At 43.7% G+C, this 15103-nt stretch overlaps 1 protein-coding gene across 6 annotated transcripts in view; it reads right to left on the reverse strand.

Moving 5' to 3' along the window:
• TMEM131L (transmembrane 131 like) overlaps positions 1 to 15103 on the reverse strand; it is a 173976-nt gene that overhangs the window by 28174 nt on the left and 130699 nt on the right. For all 6 annotated transcript variants that reach the window (XM_061383936.1, XM_061383941.1, XM_061383938.1 and 3 more), the window contains 7 exons: positions 14302 to 14374; positions 11378 to 11505; positions 8579 to 8721; positions 6385 to 6571; positions 5995 to 6180; positions 5220 to 5369; positions 4297 to 4895 (listed from right to left, as the gene is read on the reverse strand). In XM_061383936.1, the coding sequence (XP_061239920.1) occupies positions 4297 to 4895; positions 5220 to 5369; positions 5995 to 6180; positions 6385 to 6571; positions 8579 to 8721; positions 11378 to 11505; positions 14302 to 14374 (1466 nt within the window). The remainder of the gene's footprint in view (positions 1 to 4296; positions 4896 to 5219; positions 5370 to 5994; positions 6181 to 6384; positions 6572 to 8578; positions 8722 to 11377; positions 11506 to 14301; positions 14375 to 15103) is intronic.

Consider the following 15103-nt stretch of genomic DNA (forward strand, 5'->3'; position numbering starts at 1 on the left):
GGGGTGGGGAGGTAGGTGGGAGGCGGGGTTCAGGATTGGGGGACACATGTATACCCGTGGCCAATTCACGTCGATGTGTGGAAAAAACCACCACGATACTGTAAAGTAACTAGCCTCGAATTAGAATTAATTTAAAAAAAATATCTAGCACCACGAAGGAGTTGAGAAAGAGCCAAGAGCAGGGGAGACAGGGTCGAAACAGAAAATAATGTCACAAAGACATCACTTTGGGTTCCTGAAGCCATCCATGTGACCAGAATACAGTTATTCTCTAAAAATGTGCCATGAATTTCCTAGAACCTTAATTCACGAGAAAATTATTTTCCTCAAGTTTTCTTCAGGCCAAGAACAGTACTAAAAGTATCAGACATCAAAGTTTCTTAGAAAGGATCCAAACTTAATATCTAACACTAAACTAGCCTTAAAGGGATAAAGCACAGACTCAGAAAACTGCTAATGCCTACTGCAGGGGTTAAGAATCAGGCGGGTTAAGTCACTTCAGTTGTGTCTGACTCTTTGTGACCCTTTGGAGTGTATCAGGACCAATAATAAAACGAATTCAAATTTGGTCTTCCAGAAACTCGAACATGGCAATACTCAAGAATTCAGAAATAACCGTGAGCATATACTTGGCTCTAAAAATGGAGCCACCCCCGGGCATGCTACTGAGTGTGCGGGCTCACGGGCTCACACGCTCTTCTGCCACAGCAGGAATGTCTGAGCCACAGAGATAAAGAACAAAAGAAGATAAAAAGGAAGATAAAAAATAAAAAACAATCGAAGAATAGAAACAAGGAATGGGCCAGAATCCTGCTCAGAGTTTTGAAGCTACGAAGAACATAACTTCAGTCTCGTGAGCTGAACTCAGCCCCCCAGGAGCCTCTTGGGAACGGAGGTACCACTCCGCTGAAACCAGTCAGCATCCGGGCCGTGTTCTCGCCGTTCCTCCCAGAGCGCCCAGACGTTCTTAGAAACACGCCTAGTGACAAGACAGCCTTTGGGAAGAGGGTCTGGGGAGGCGGCCTGTTTGCCGAGAGCACCGAAAGTGGGGTCCTGAGCCCGGTGGGACTCCGGAGTGCCTGAGCGTTGCGCCTTCTCACTCTGAGGCAGTGCTTTTTCTGAGCTGTATCAAATCTAGTTGTATGCTGTATTTTGAGTAAACCACTAGATTTTCATTTCTAGTTCTTGGTATCTGTAAGTATTTAAATAAATGAAATTATTTTTTTTAATTTCTGAAAATACTGGTATTTCAGAAATTTTGTAGGTATCTGTCCAATTCATTAAAGACTTCCAAGCACTGTTAATTTCAAGGCTTTAGGGTATTAAATTTAAAAGTTCATTATCCCTTACATTATTACAAGCAGAGACAACAAAAAATTTGCCAAATATTCCTCTTTCATCATGCTGAGGCCAGGAGCAATTGGTCCCCAGCTTTAAATCTACATTATTTTGATCATATAATGAAAAAATAATAGTTACAAACATTTGAAAAGAGATGTATTTCAAAAGATCACTTATTTACACTACACATAAAGCCCTGCTCCTGTCAGACTGTCAAGAGACTCTGGACCATGTAACACACACTTCGAGGGTGTCACTGTTTCACAGCTGTTTGACAGGTTGATGGCCGTAGACAAGTGTGTCAAACAGAGCCCTGAGGAATCTGTCGGCAGACTGCACGTCTATCACGAATTTTAATTTATTATTTACTACAGGCCTCTCAGAAGGAAGCAGAAGAAAGAGCATGAAAGGGATGACACATTTTCTGTTACTCAGAAAACAGTTTCTCCAGAATAATGGTGAACACGTAGCCATTCACACACAGCTCAGAAGACTATTCTCATACAGCAGGCTACGCTCAGAAAAAGCACTGCCTCAGAGTGAGAAGGCACAGCGCTCAGGCGCTCCGGAGTCCCACCGGGCTCAGGACCCCACTTTCGGTGCTCTCGGCAAACAGGCCGCCTCCCCAGACCCTCTTCCCAAAGGCCGTCTTGTCACTAGGCGTGTTTCTATGAGCGTCTGGGCGCTTTGGGAGGAAAACACGGCCCAGATGCTGACTGGTTTCAGCGGAGTGGTACCTCCGTTCCCAAGAGGCTCCTGGGGGGCTGAGTTCAGCTCACAAGACTGAAGCTATGTTCTTCAGATTCTAGAAAGGATCTTAAGACGGAAACACAAAGTGAAATCCTTTTCAAGATAGAAAAAAAATTGATGCTCCCAAGTTGGAAGTGAAAACTCAGAAGGGTCTAACACTTCTGGTTTTCTCATTCTTCAGCATTCTTTATACATGACGACTCCCCGCCTGTCACCATCTGCCAGCTTATCACAATGCCATCCTTTAATATCTGACAAGAGAACCCTGAACCCTCAGGATTACCATAAACCCCAATCCTATCTTTAAACTACAATTTTCTTGCCCTAGATTTCTCAGTCCGTTCTTACTTTTAAAATTCTCAATTCTTTAAAATGCTTAAATCACAAATTAATGGTGGGCCATTTGTTTCCTTATTAACCTCTTTGATATTTTCCTACAATAGTGATGTAAAGAGAAGACAGAACCAAATACATGTCAGTGAATGGGTTTCCCTGTGAGGAGCCTCTTGCTGACAGATTAATTCTGGGGAGAAATACAGGCCTGTGAATTAGCACCTCAAACATGGTGAAAAGCCATAGATCTTTGATCAACCCTGCTCTGATCTGACCCACAATCACCCCGACACTGCTTAACAGGCTGACAAGTCAGCCAAAGAACAGTTTCTAAAAAATTCTTGAAGTGAGAGATTTGTTTCCATTTAAAGCATCCTAAACATACCAGTCATTTGCACAGGGCAGGAAGGTTTGGGGACGGCGGGGAGTAACCATCTACAATCTATAAGGATACAAAAGCAAATTCTATGTTTGTGGGCTCCTCTATTTAATTTATTCACTCTTCCTGAGTGCTATTAGATATTACATGGTCATCTAGGCTCTATTACAGGAACTGAACAGCAAGAAGTAGACAAGGATCCAGGAGCATGGGTCTGAATCCTCTGACCCTCCCGGCAATTTCTCATTTGAAGGTCCACACCCTTCAAAGTGCTCTGACGCAGCAGAAGGTCCATCCATCCACCTGCAAGACCAAGCCCTTGCACACAGCAGGCACGTTTACACAGACGTCCGACAGATGCAACAGACCACAGAAGACGCACTTGTGGCGCGACAATTCCTTCAAACAAGTCTGATTTTAAGTTTGTGTAAAGTCAGTCTATGTCAAATACTGTTGTTCTCAGGCCTATGTGATGCATGAAATGAGAAATACTCAGCTAGACTCACTCCAAAATTTCACCCTTTTCACAAGAGTTTTGTAGTCTGAGCTGCAGAGAACATCTGGGACAGAAATGGAAGAACAGGCACCCACAGCCCCACCATCGGCACCCTCAGACAAGCAACGCTGTGCCTTGATGAAGATGTGGTTGAGCGCGTCATTCGAGGGCGCCCTCGCATGCCGGGAGAGGCCACAGGGACAGGAGTCCTCAAGCAGACACTGCTGCACGGAGCCAATGCCAGCAGGGCGGACAAGTGGCCCAAACCATGTCCTCCTCAGAGCACCCCGGCTTCCTTTCAAATTAGAAATGTCCTTTGAGGGAACATTTAAAATTCAGCTTGGAGTTTTTGTCCCCGTTAAATGCATAAAGCTCGTCAGCATCACCCAATATATGACTTCCTCTATAATATCAAGGAGTGAAAAATACGAAGTTATTTATATTCTGCTGTTTCAAGTAAGATCGGAGGTAACGAATTCTTCAAGATTAAAAAGTGTCAAAAATCCGACTGCTGAAGGGAACAGAAATGTGCTTATTAAAATGGTCAAGATGGATACACAAAAACAAGCGCACAAGTAGAGAACCAAGGATGAGCAGCATGCTATGGGGGCAGCTGTTAAGCCCAGGAAGTTGGCAAGTTTCATTCTATCAGAAGCATAGGTTGACTGAGCTTTGCAAACAGTCTGAAAGGCCAAGACAAAAGATACTTAGGAATAGGTGTCCAACAATAAAACATGGCACCTGCATCATCCCAACGAATGTACTAGAAAAGTAAACTTAACCACAAAGCTCTAAAAACTTGGTGTCCCACCCTACACTTTCCATCGAGCAAACAGTATTTCAGTATTTACACCTGCACCAATAAAACTTAAGGCATGAACTAAAAATTCAACAGCCACAATTCAAACTAAAGTCACAGGGGGAAATGAACTGCACCAAGAACGCACTGGAGACAGACAGAGAGAAGAAACACCGAGGAGGAGGAGGAAAAGATTACCGTTATTTTTCCTGGAAATGTCTGGCAAGTCTGACTGGCACTGAGGTGAACTTCTCGGCAAATGATTTTCAGGTAGTTTCTTGGGGGTCTTCATGGGACAGACCTCTTGCTCCTTGAGCTCAGCTACGCTTTCTGAAACCTGAAAGTCCGTTTCCTTAGGAAACACACACGTCTGTGCTCCCTCCTTCACGTGGCACTCGGAAGAAGGGCTACTGGCAGCAACTGCGCTTTTCAGGGTGTTTTCGTCTTTACCCAGGAAGCTCCTGGGGAGCGCTAAGCTCTTCTGCAGGTTGGCGCTCAGGCCCCCGGTGCACCTGAGGCCCACCCAGGCCTCGCCCGCCCCTGCAGGGCACCCGCCCGCCTTGGCCGGGGCTGGCCTGTCCTCCGAGGGGGCGCCGGCGCTGCTCGCCACGGCCGCGCCTCTGTGCCGCCCGTAGTACACTGAGCACTTGTGCTTCTTCTGGGAATGGCCGCAGGTGGCCGGGCTCCTCTTCGTCGCATTCTGGGTCCTGCTCTGCGGGCTGCTGACTGGAAGGCAGCTCTTCCCTCGGCCTTTGTCGGAGGGGGCGTAGGCATCGAGAAAGTTCTTGCAGTTGCTTCTGAATTTAAGAAGAAAAACATTTAACATGAAGGCAAGCTGAACAAACCTCTCCTCTCCAACTGCAGGAGAAAGACGGCGCAGTCAGTATGGTGGGGGCGGGGTGTACTAAGGGCTTCTCACCTTTCATTCAAGCTCCACAAGGTACAAACTGAGCCCTTACATGAAGTCTAGCATATCCCAGAAGGGACGGCTTAGCTGCCACACAAGGACTTGAGGAGAACTGTACAGACTCTAAAGGTGTATCACCTTAGCATAAAATCAGAAGTAATATCAAAAGCGAGACCTGCCACCATCTCCCCCACCCCACGACAAGAACCCTTACTTGTGAGGATGAGGGCTGAGTACATCCACTGGAGCAGTGCTTTGCTGCGAAGAGGAGCTGGCGTTTTGTCTCTGTCTCGTTTTCATGAACTCCATGAGAATGTACTGTGCTTGCTGGAAGGCTATTAAAATCACACCCAGCAGGGACAGACTGAGGACAAAAACAACACGTTCATTCCTGCCTGGTTCTGAGTAGCATTAAAAAGACAAGCTCTACAAGAAGGGAATGAGTGGTGGCAGACATCTAAAGAGACACTACTCAGATTCTGTAAGACGTACGACATTAAAATTTCTGATGTCTCACAATTTCAAAAAGCAAAATTTCTAAACAGGTGAACAGTTATCATTCTGACATTTCAATTCAATTTTTATAGATTTTTCCAGGATAAAAATCACATCCGAAAGACTCATTCTAGTCTTGTAATCTCAAACTGCCATTGCCCTAAGCTAATAACACCATATACCATAGGTGATGTTCATATATCTTAAATGTTATATACAACATCTATATCTTCCCCGGGACTGCCAATGAACATACTTGGAGTGCAACTGTCTGTTACACTCTCAGATCCTCGAGCTCTCCTACACTTAGTTCTCTGTTCTCTTAAAGCTCACCGGGAACCACTTCGCCTACTTCATGACTGTCAGGGTTCTCAAAGCAACGTAATCCACTCAATCCCTATGCTTCGATTCTGCCAGGCCACATACATTCCCTGCAGCTCGGCTGGATGGCGTCTCCTTTGGTGAGGAGGCGCAGTGGAGCAGGGGTGGCCTACCTAACGAAGAAGACAGTGAGCCTCCAAAACGACTCCTCCCAGCTGGGTCCCGGGACCACGTCCGCACACAGCGGCAGCAGGTGATGAGGCAGGGTCACGTTGAGAGTGAAGCGGAACTCCAGGTCTGCCGCTGTGACCAGAGTCAGCTCGCGGATGACCCAGGAAGACGTGAAGTCCGGAGTAAACCTGACGACAAGAGGCATCGTTATGAACTTCTGATGGTTTTCACTTTAGGCACAAAACAAAATAATCCTAATGACAGCAGAATTTTTACCTCTACAAGACAATTGTTTACATGAAAACAACTTAAGACAATCTTACCAGTGACAAAGGTTTTCCCCACAGTATAGTGAATGCACCCCCGAACTGAAGTCGAAACCCAGTGCTTACACGATGCTGATGTCGCGGGACGTGTTGGGACCCAAGGAAAACTGATGACAGTCCAGCACTTCGAATCCATAACCTTGGCAGTTATACCCATTAATTTTCAGAGATGTCACAGTTATAGGAAGTGGTCCAATATTCTCAACCTTAAAGTTCTTCGTAATTGATAAAATTTGCTTGCTGTCTTTCAGTTCTAGGGAGGATGAAAATGGAGATTTTAGTACAGATGAACTGCAAAATTTATTTTAAAATAATTTACTGAATCAACATTTACAGAATTAACAAAGCATGATCTACATGACTAAAATGCAGAAAAATTCAATATAACCTCAAAGCATGATTCCTAACTAATTTCTAGAACAGTTCTAGATGCTGCTATATTACCAAGATATGATAAAAATACTTAACTCATTAAGATTTTTCTTAAGTTAAGTGACCTGCCTAGGTACCAAAAGTAACCAAAACCTCTTCTTTGTTCTTTTACTTATTAAAGGTGAAGGTAGAAGATTTCATTCTTCTCAGAAGCCTCCTAGTTTGGATTTACCAAGAGCTAACAGGCACCCAGGATCCTTTCAAACCCAACAGGGCCAGTCAGGAGGGTGTGTGCGCTTCTGCGTAAACACACCACAGACATGAGAAATATGGTTAAAACTCTCATTACGTGAAGGGCAGGAAGCAGCAAAATCTTTGTAAATAAGTGAGAGCACATTTCATACTGGGCATTTAAAAAGGGAGGAAGTATCAGTTTGTAAAATATTCCTATATATCCATAATCTACAATCTATTCCATATTAGGACTAACATTTTATCTGGTTCCACAGTTTTTATATTCTTCCTTAATTCTAGCTTTTAAGGTCAACTCTAAACTATTCAATGAGTAAGTGAAGGAATGATTTAAAGAACACTGATGAAGATTTTGAATGCAAAATGGCTAATCTTTTCAGACAGTGCTCATTTGGCAGTTTTCTTATTAAAAAAATCCAATCAGGCACTAAAATAGTTCTACAAGTTATCCAAAGGTTTTACCAGTTTTCTCCATGGGAAATACACTGTTACTCTAAAATACTTTCAGTGTGTCCTAAAATTAAAAATAGTAGTAGGAAAACAAGACAGAATTTATCAAAAACATTTTATATCTACAGTTTGACTTTTGTCTCAGTTCCTGAGGAAGTTCTTAAAACTAATTTAAGTACTTTAGAAGCATTTAAATACATGCAAAATTTAGAAATTTCTAATGGAACACTTAAATAAATTTCTAAATCTGCATAGCCTGATATAGTTGCCACTGGACACATATGGCCACTTTAAATAGACTTGAACACCGAGTTTCTCAGTCACACGAGCTCTGTTTTAAGCGCCCATCACCCACGTGTGGCACGTGGTTGCCGCACTGGACGACACAAACGTAGAGCATCTCCGTCACTGCAGAACGTGCGCGGTGCTACTGGGCAGCTCTCCCTTAAGCCCCTCTCCACCGACACTTGGTGTGAGTTTCCATGATTAGGTAACAGATAACAAAATTAACAGTTTCATAAGACTGGTCTTATATTTTAACACTATTGGGAACTTAACATTATACTCCCCCCAACTACCATCTATTATTTAAGTTGGGTTACACATTTAAACTGTTGTTTCCTAACCAAGTGGTACCAGACTACATATGCTCAAATGCCTGCCTGATTGAATTACTTGCATCTGTACAACGAATTACTGTAAACTGTTAAAGACTCTGATAACCACCTCTTGCCCTTGGCTTCAGCACCCAGCCCCCCTGCCCAAGGGCTCTTGGCTTCAGCACCCAGCCCCCCTGCCTGAGCGCCCTTGGCTTCAGCACCCAGCCCCCTGCCCAAGCGCCCTTGGCTTCAGCACCCAGCCCCCCTGCCCAAGGGCTCTTGGCTTCAGCACCCAGCCCCGCTGCCTGAGCGCCCTTGGCTTCAGCACCCAGCCCCCTGCCCGAGCGCCCTTGGCTTTAGCACCCAGCCTCCCACCTGAGCACCCTTGGCTTCAGCACCCAGCCCCCCCTGCCCGAGCGCCCTTGGCTTTAGCACCCAGCCCCCCTGCCTGAGCGCCCTTGGCTTCAGCACCCAGCCCCCTGCTCGAGCGCCCTTGGCTTCAGCACCCAGCCCCCCACCTGAGCACCCTTGGCTTCAGCACCCAGCCCCCGGCCCGAGCGCCGTGCACAGACGACGCACAGACTCACGTCGCCGGCAGTCCATCAGCGTGGACTCGGGCACCTTAAACCGCAGTGAGCCCCCGGTGCCAGGCAGTCTTCCACCCACTTTCAGTAGCTCTCTCGCCCCAAATCCTTCCACACCAATCATGTCGATAACAGTCAAGTTATTCCTACAGAAGAGCAGACACAAACAAAAAGGCAACGCAACAGAGTTACAGCATACAACGCCCTTGAATTTAAATATTCCTCATTAGCCAAAAAGCATTTCTAAAGTTTTGGAGAAAAATCAACTTAAATAGTATGGCATCTCCAGCCATCTCGGAGCAGAGAAGCTGCTAAACGCACCAGAGTCAAGGCAAGCCAATTGGGCAAAAACGAGCAAATGACCATGATCACTCTCCAATTTCCACCCAAGAATGGAAACCCGCGTTTTTCTAACCAGGCACCAGGACGGTGATCAGACATTCAAGTGACAAAGGCGAGTAAACTGGGAGCCACAGAAAAATACTAATAAATGTAGACAAATCGATAAAACTGTTTACAGGGTGAATTAAGGAGTTTCCACAGTAATTGTTGACTATAAGCAATTCTTCCTTAGGGGTATTGCTAGAAATGAAATGCCACCCTATATTTTGAACCAAAGATTTAAAATAGCAGCCCTCAAATAGCAAGAATGTACTCAAGTTCTTATTAATCAAACAGTAATTCAGATTAGCTTTCACCTTTTCATTAACGGAAATCATAATTCTGAGGATGGAGAAGTGGTAATGATGTTTAAATGATGCACTGAAAGGCAGTTATCATTAATGTAAACGGTAGAAGCAGACAGAGAATTCATTCCTAGTTACACAGAACACACTGAGATAGCTTTCCATCTGCATCTAAAGGACTAAAGCCTTTACTGAACCATTTAAAAGCCTTTAAGTGATGTTAGATGATTGATGTTGTTTACAGAAAAATACTGTGTCTCTCAATACAGAAACTACCAAGAATAAATTAGCGACTATAAAAAGCCGAGACTTTCAAGCCTGGGATAGCTGAAGCTGGGATAAGGTAAAGTTTAACTCTAGACTTCCCATGACCTTAGTTCATCAACAGAGAGTGAGTTTAAAGTGAAGCACCTGTCAGCAGAGCACTAACATGCTTATTAGAACATTAGCTACCGGTTCTACTCAGCATTAGTTGAGTGAAAGCGAAAGTCGCTCAGTCGTGTCCAACTCCTTGCAACCCCATGGACTGTACGGTCCATGGAATTCTCCAGGCCAGAATACTGGAGTGCGTAGCCTTTCCCTTCTCCAGGGGATCTTCCCAACCCAGAGATCAACCCACGTCTTCCGCATTGCAGGCAGATTCTTTACCAGCTGAGCCACAAGGGAAGCCCAAGAACACCAGAGTGGGTAGCCTATCCCTTCTTCAGCGGATCTTTCCGTCCCAGGAATCAAACTGGGGACTTGCGTTGCAGGCGAATTCTTTACCAACTGAGCTATCAGGGGAGCCCTAAGCATCAGGTAAAATGCTTAACGAAACAGACTCTTTTAAGAACTTTATTTTAGTGTACTTTCTTTTTAGTAGCATTCACTTGCAGAAGAATAAACTCATATAGTATATCAAAGAAAGTCAAGAATAAGAAAGTTTTTGCCAGCTGTTCTGAAACTAGAGATTAAAAAAAAAAAAACAAAAAACAACTAAGGTTGGGACTCCACGCTTCCACTGCAGGGGTGGGGCACAGGCTGAACCCCTGATCAGGGAACTAAGATCCCCCATGCTGCATGATGTGGCCAAAATAAAACATAAAATCAAAAAATATCTAAACATCATTAATGAAAAATTAATTTGTGTTAGACATCTCACCAATGCAGAGAGAGGTTCAATCTATATTTACTGTAAATTTTTGAAACAAGACTCTCAATAAATTTAAGAATGAAAAACATTTAGCTGCTTAAATCAGTTGGCAAGTAAAAAGAGCCAGTGGGCTCAACTAAGCACTTTTTTCATTATCCTCTGGTGCTACCAAGAAGTACAGAAGCAAGACAGACAGGTATGAGACTGGTATAAACCCAAACACTGAGGAATGAAAACATATACAGCAGTGCTCCAATTATTCTTCTGAGCTGAGGACAGAAAAGTGCGGACATGTGTGTGTTCATGTGTTCATGTGTGTGTGTTTGTGTGTGTGCTCGTGTTCATGTGTGTTCATGTGTGTGTGTTCATGTGTGTTTGTGTGTGTTCGTGTGTGTTCGTGTGTGTTCATGTCTGTGTGTGTGTTCGTGTGTGTGTTCGTGTTCGTGTGTGTGTTCGTGTGTTTGTGTTCATGTGTGTGTGCACGTGTGTGTTCATGTGTGTTGTGTGTTCGTGTGTTCGATCATATGTGTTCCTGTGTGTCCGTGTGTGTTCATGTATGTTTGTGTTCGTGTGTGTGTCCGTGTGTGTTCGCGTGTGTGCTCATGTGTATGTTCGCATGTGTGTCCGTGTATGTTTGTGTTTGTGTGTGTGTCCATGTGTGTGTGTTCTTGTGTTTGCGTGTGTGTTCGTGTGTATGTTCGCATGTGTGTTCCTGTGTGTGTGTGTGTGTGTTCTGCCCTCTGTGATGGTGGATGAGGCACCATGTGAAGGGAGCACACACGTTCTGCCTGTACCAGGGAGGAGCCTGACACCCAGGGAGATTAAATGTGGAGCTTCGGGAAGCTGCTCTCCTCAGCCACTGCCTTTCCAGTCCTGCAACACAGCTTATCACTGGGGGCCTAAGGAAATCTCTTTTAGCTAAAGAGATCATGTCTTCTTGAGAGAAAGAGTCAGTCAACAAGAAAGCAACAGAGACACACCTACCGGATTAGGATGAGGGAGCTGACTTTTCCGTAGTCAGCTGGAGTGAACACTACACCAACCCTTTTCCTTTCCAAAGGCTGCAAATGTAAGTGGAGGATGCCAAACCTGGATCCCTCAGACTGCACGCCCTGAAAGTTACCAATAAACGCAATTAACTTCTGGAGAGCAAGACTCTACCCTCATTAAATGCATAAATGTGACTGCTGTTCCTTTAACATGGGGATCTGACCATCCAAATCAACCCGTGGAACTTGTTCATCACGACAGTTCACACCCATCGACAGTTGCTGAGCCCAGCTGAGAAGCAGAGGCAGAGGCTGCAGGACAGTCCAGTGTGGACGCTGGAAAGGGGCTGGGCCTCCTGGATCGGCTGCGAGCTGGGGCTACAGACCTTATCAGCAAGCTCACCTGAATGAAAAACGTCACCGAGAAAACAGACCACCAGCCTCTGCCTGAATGCTACAGGGATCCGACCAGAACACTTTCCACTGCTGGACAGCCCTAAATTCTCTGCATTATTGTTTAAAAAGAAGCCATCTTTATTACATTTAGTCTCTCCATTCAGGAGAACGACCTATTTATTCACACCCTCCTTTTATTCTCCCCAAGTTTTCTAACTTTCTCTGAATAAATTGCCTTCTAACTTTAACATTCAAGATTTAGCTCTTCATTACTGTGATAGACTTTCCCTCTTTCCATTGTTTTTTCCTAGCTCTTTCTCACTAAAAGTAATTTATTAATTTTCAGAGCTCTAACCATGTAATCTGCCTAATATCTCTCTTCTGTATTTTTAGTTTTTGCATTTGTTTTATCCCTCAGTTATTACTGGCATTTCCCATACTATCTGAAAGAAGAAACAGTAGTGCCATTTGATTCATTTTCCTTAAAATTATAAACTTCATGAAGGAATTCTGCTTTATACACATATGAATACTGAAAAAAGCTGCCAATTTAAGTATTAAAAGTATAAGAACAATGCACTAATTATTAAGTAATTCTTATATGCCAGGCACTGGACTACAATTAGGTATATAAAATGCTAAGCGTTCTGTAAAACTATGAAATTTTCAAACATCATTATAAGTGAGAAAGAGGAGACTTGGAGAGGCCAAATTATTTACCCAGGACCACACGGAGGTACCTGGATTTGGAACTTTGAATGTCCAATTCCACATGCTCTTAACCAAAGGAGCTACACGTCTAAAAGCAAACCAACAAAAGAAAAATGCAGGCCTTTCTTAAACGACAAATGATTCTATTAAAAACTTTAAGTTAAACTTGTGTGTCAAAAGCACTGATATTGCTCAGGAGGGAGGGGATACATGTATACTTATCACTGAGCCACACTGTTGTATGGCAGAAGCCAACACAACATTGTAAAACAATTATCCTCCAACTAAAATTTTTTAAAGAAAGGAACGTTGATAATATCGCTTTTTGTAAATGTAATAAATTAACAATGGGGATAATCTCCTTTGTCATAAAAAATGTAATAATCTATGAAAATCTTCAATCACAGATTAAAGACCTTTTCCAAGTGAGTTGCACCATTTGCTTAAGCCTGAATAGAATACTAACGTGTAAAAGAAACAGGCATCATTTTTGGAATTTCAAATTACATATGATTAAATGGTCATGGGGCGAAATTATCTGTTAGCATAGAGGACTCGCTATACCTCCCAGCACTCCTGGGAAGCTGCCTGGTTGGAGGGGCCAAAAGCAGGCCCAGCCCAACAGCACAGGACTCTGCTGCCTGGACCACTGACAAAGGGAAGGAGCACTACTGCTCGTGTCTCTTACTGCAAATAAGTCTCTGCTAAAAATCCATTAAAAACTTTATTTTGATTCATTCTGTTTGAACTCACACTGGACGTTATCTGTGGCCTCCCTCTTTCAAGTTTCTAGAGCCAACAGTGTATCTTTGGAGGGTTATGAGCAGAGAAAGAAGAAAACATCTATGACATTTAAATATGTGTGTGCATTAAAAATACAGTGATACGCATAAGTATGTCTACACGTGTTTGTATTTCTTTAGGAGATGCTTCATCTTTTAATTAACCTCAAGCACAGAATGCTGTGCTGTGCTGCTCAGTTGCTCAGTCATGTCCGACTCTTTGGGACCCCAAGGACTGTAGCCCGCCAGGCTCCTCTGTCCATGGGGATTCTCCAGGCAGGAATACTGGAGTGGGTTGTTTTGCCCTTCTCCAGGGGATCTTCCAGACCCGGGATCAAACCAGGGTCTCCTGCATTGCAGGTGGATTCTTTACCAGCTGAGCTACCAGGGAAACCCCAAGCACAGAATACCCGTAAGTAAAATACTCAGCTACAGCAGGGACCCACAGAAGGAATGAGTGAAAACTCAGTTTCTAGTCAAGCGACGTCCTCGCCACGTGACATGCTTATTACTCCCTCTCCAGAGTACTTATGCAAGACTTCATGAGGGCCCAGAGGTGCAAGAATTTCAGAGAAATCCTTTTATATAGGTAAGGTCAATATCACAGAAATTGGGTTATCTGCTAAAAACATGAAGCCAGCTTAGTAAGACTTAAAAAAAAAAAAAGTGTTTGCTTTTACTTTATCTTACCCCAAAAAGAATTTGATGGGGCTGAGGAATTTTAAGAGAATTATAAATTCTGGGGTCTCAAGTTTTACAGTTTTCTACAGAGGTCTGATTCAATTGTTATTTCTTCACTCACATGAACCTAAATAATTAAATTAAAATGATTTACAGGCTCACATGAACCCCAGGCTCCTGCTGCATTAGTTAACTAGAAAAAGCTGCTATGTATACTTAACTGCTAGAATAGAAAAATAGACAGCCACATATATTACGAAAAGACACTTGAAACATAAATCAGTGAGGCCCATATGCTATGAGTCTAATTTGTCAGCATTCTTTTTTCTGTTTAAAGATGACATCCTACCAGGTAAGGGCAAGCTTTGGTAAGCTGGAATTCACTGGTTGTGAAATTAATCATTTGCATATCGGTGCCAAACCTATAAAGAAAAAAAAAAAAAAAATTTAAAATAGCATTCAGATCACCAAGAAAGAACATATGTGTGTGTTTTCACACATGTCCAGTTCACCCTGACCTCTCATTCCTGTGCCCAGCTCCCCACACAGCACCTGGCACGCTGTAAGAGCACAATGAATACTATGGAATCAATAGTGTTGGCAGCACAGAATGTACAGACTCCTTTGGTGACAAAAGCTCCCAATCTGAAGCAATTCTTTTCCTCCAAATGGTTCAAAGCTGTGGAAGCTGACAGGAGGTGACTCTCAACCAAGGACAACGCTATCTCCCAGCGGCCCTCTGGCCACACCTGGAGACACTTTTGATTGCCCGGCTGGTGAAGTCCTATCAGAATCTACTGGGTGGAAGCTAGGGATGCTGCCAAACAACCTCCAAAGCACCGAGCACATCTCCTCTCTCATCAAACAGTCAGGGTCCAAAACACCAGCAGTGCTGAAGCTGAGACATGGGGGGTGAGGTGTCACTAAGCCAGAAGAGGAAATGTTCTAAGTGAAACCATGACTGCTGTACAAAGATAAGATTAACAGATACAAATTCTGATCTTACCTTTTATCAGAACACTAGGCTAAAATATACTAAACCACCACTAAACTCACTGCTTGCATTGCCCGGCGCTCACTGCTTTCAATTCTAAATTTTAGGAGTATATGTGAAAAATCATGGTGGGAAAGCTTCCCTGATAAGAATGCTG

This window comes from Bos javanicus, chromosome 17 (assembly GCF_032452875.1).
Source record: "Bos javanicus breed banteng chromosome 17, ARS-OSU_banteng_1.0, whole genome shotgun sequence".
Lineage (NCBI taxonomy): Eukaryota > Metazoa > Chordata > Mammalia > Artiodactyla > Bovidae > Bos > Bos javanicus.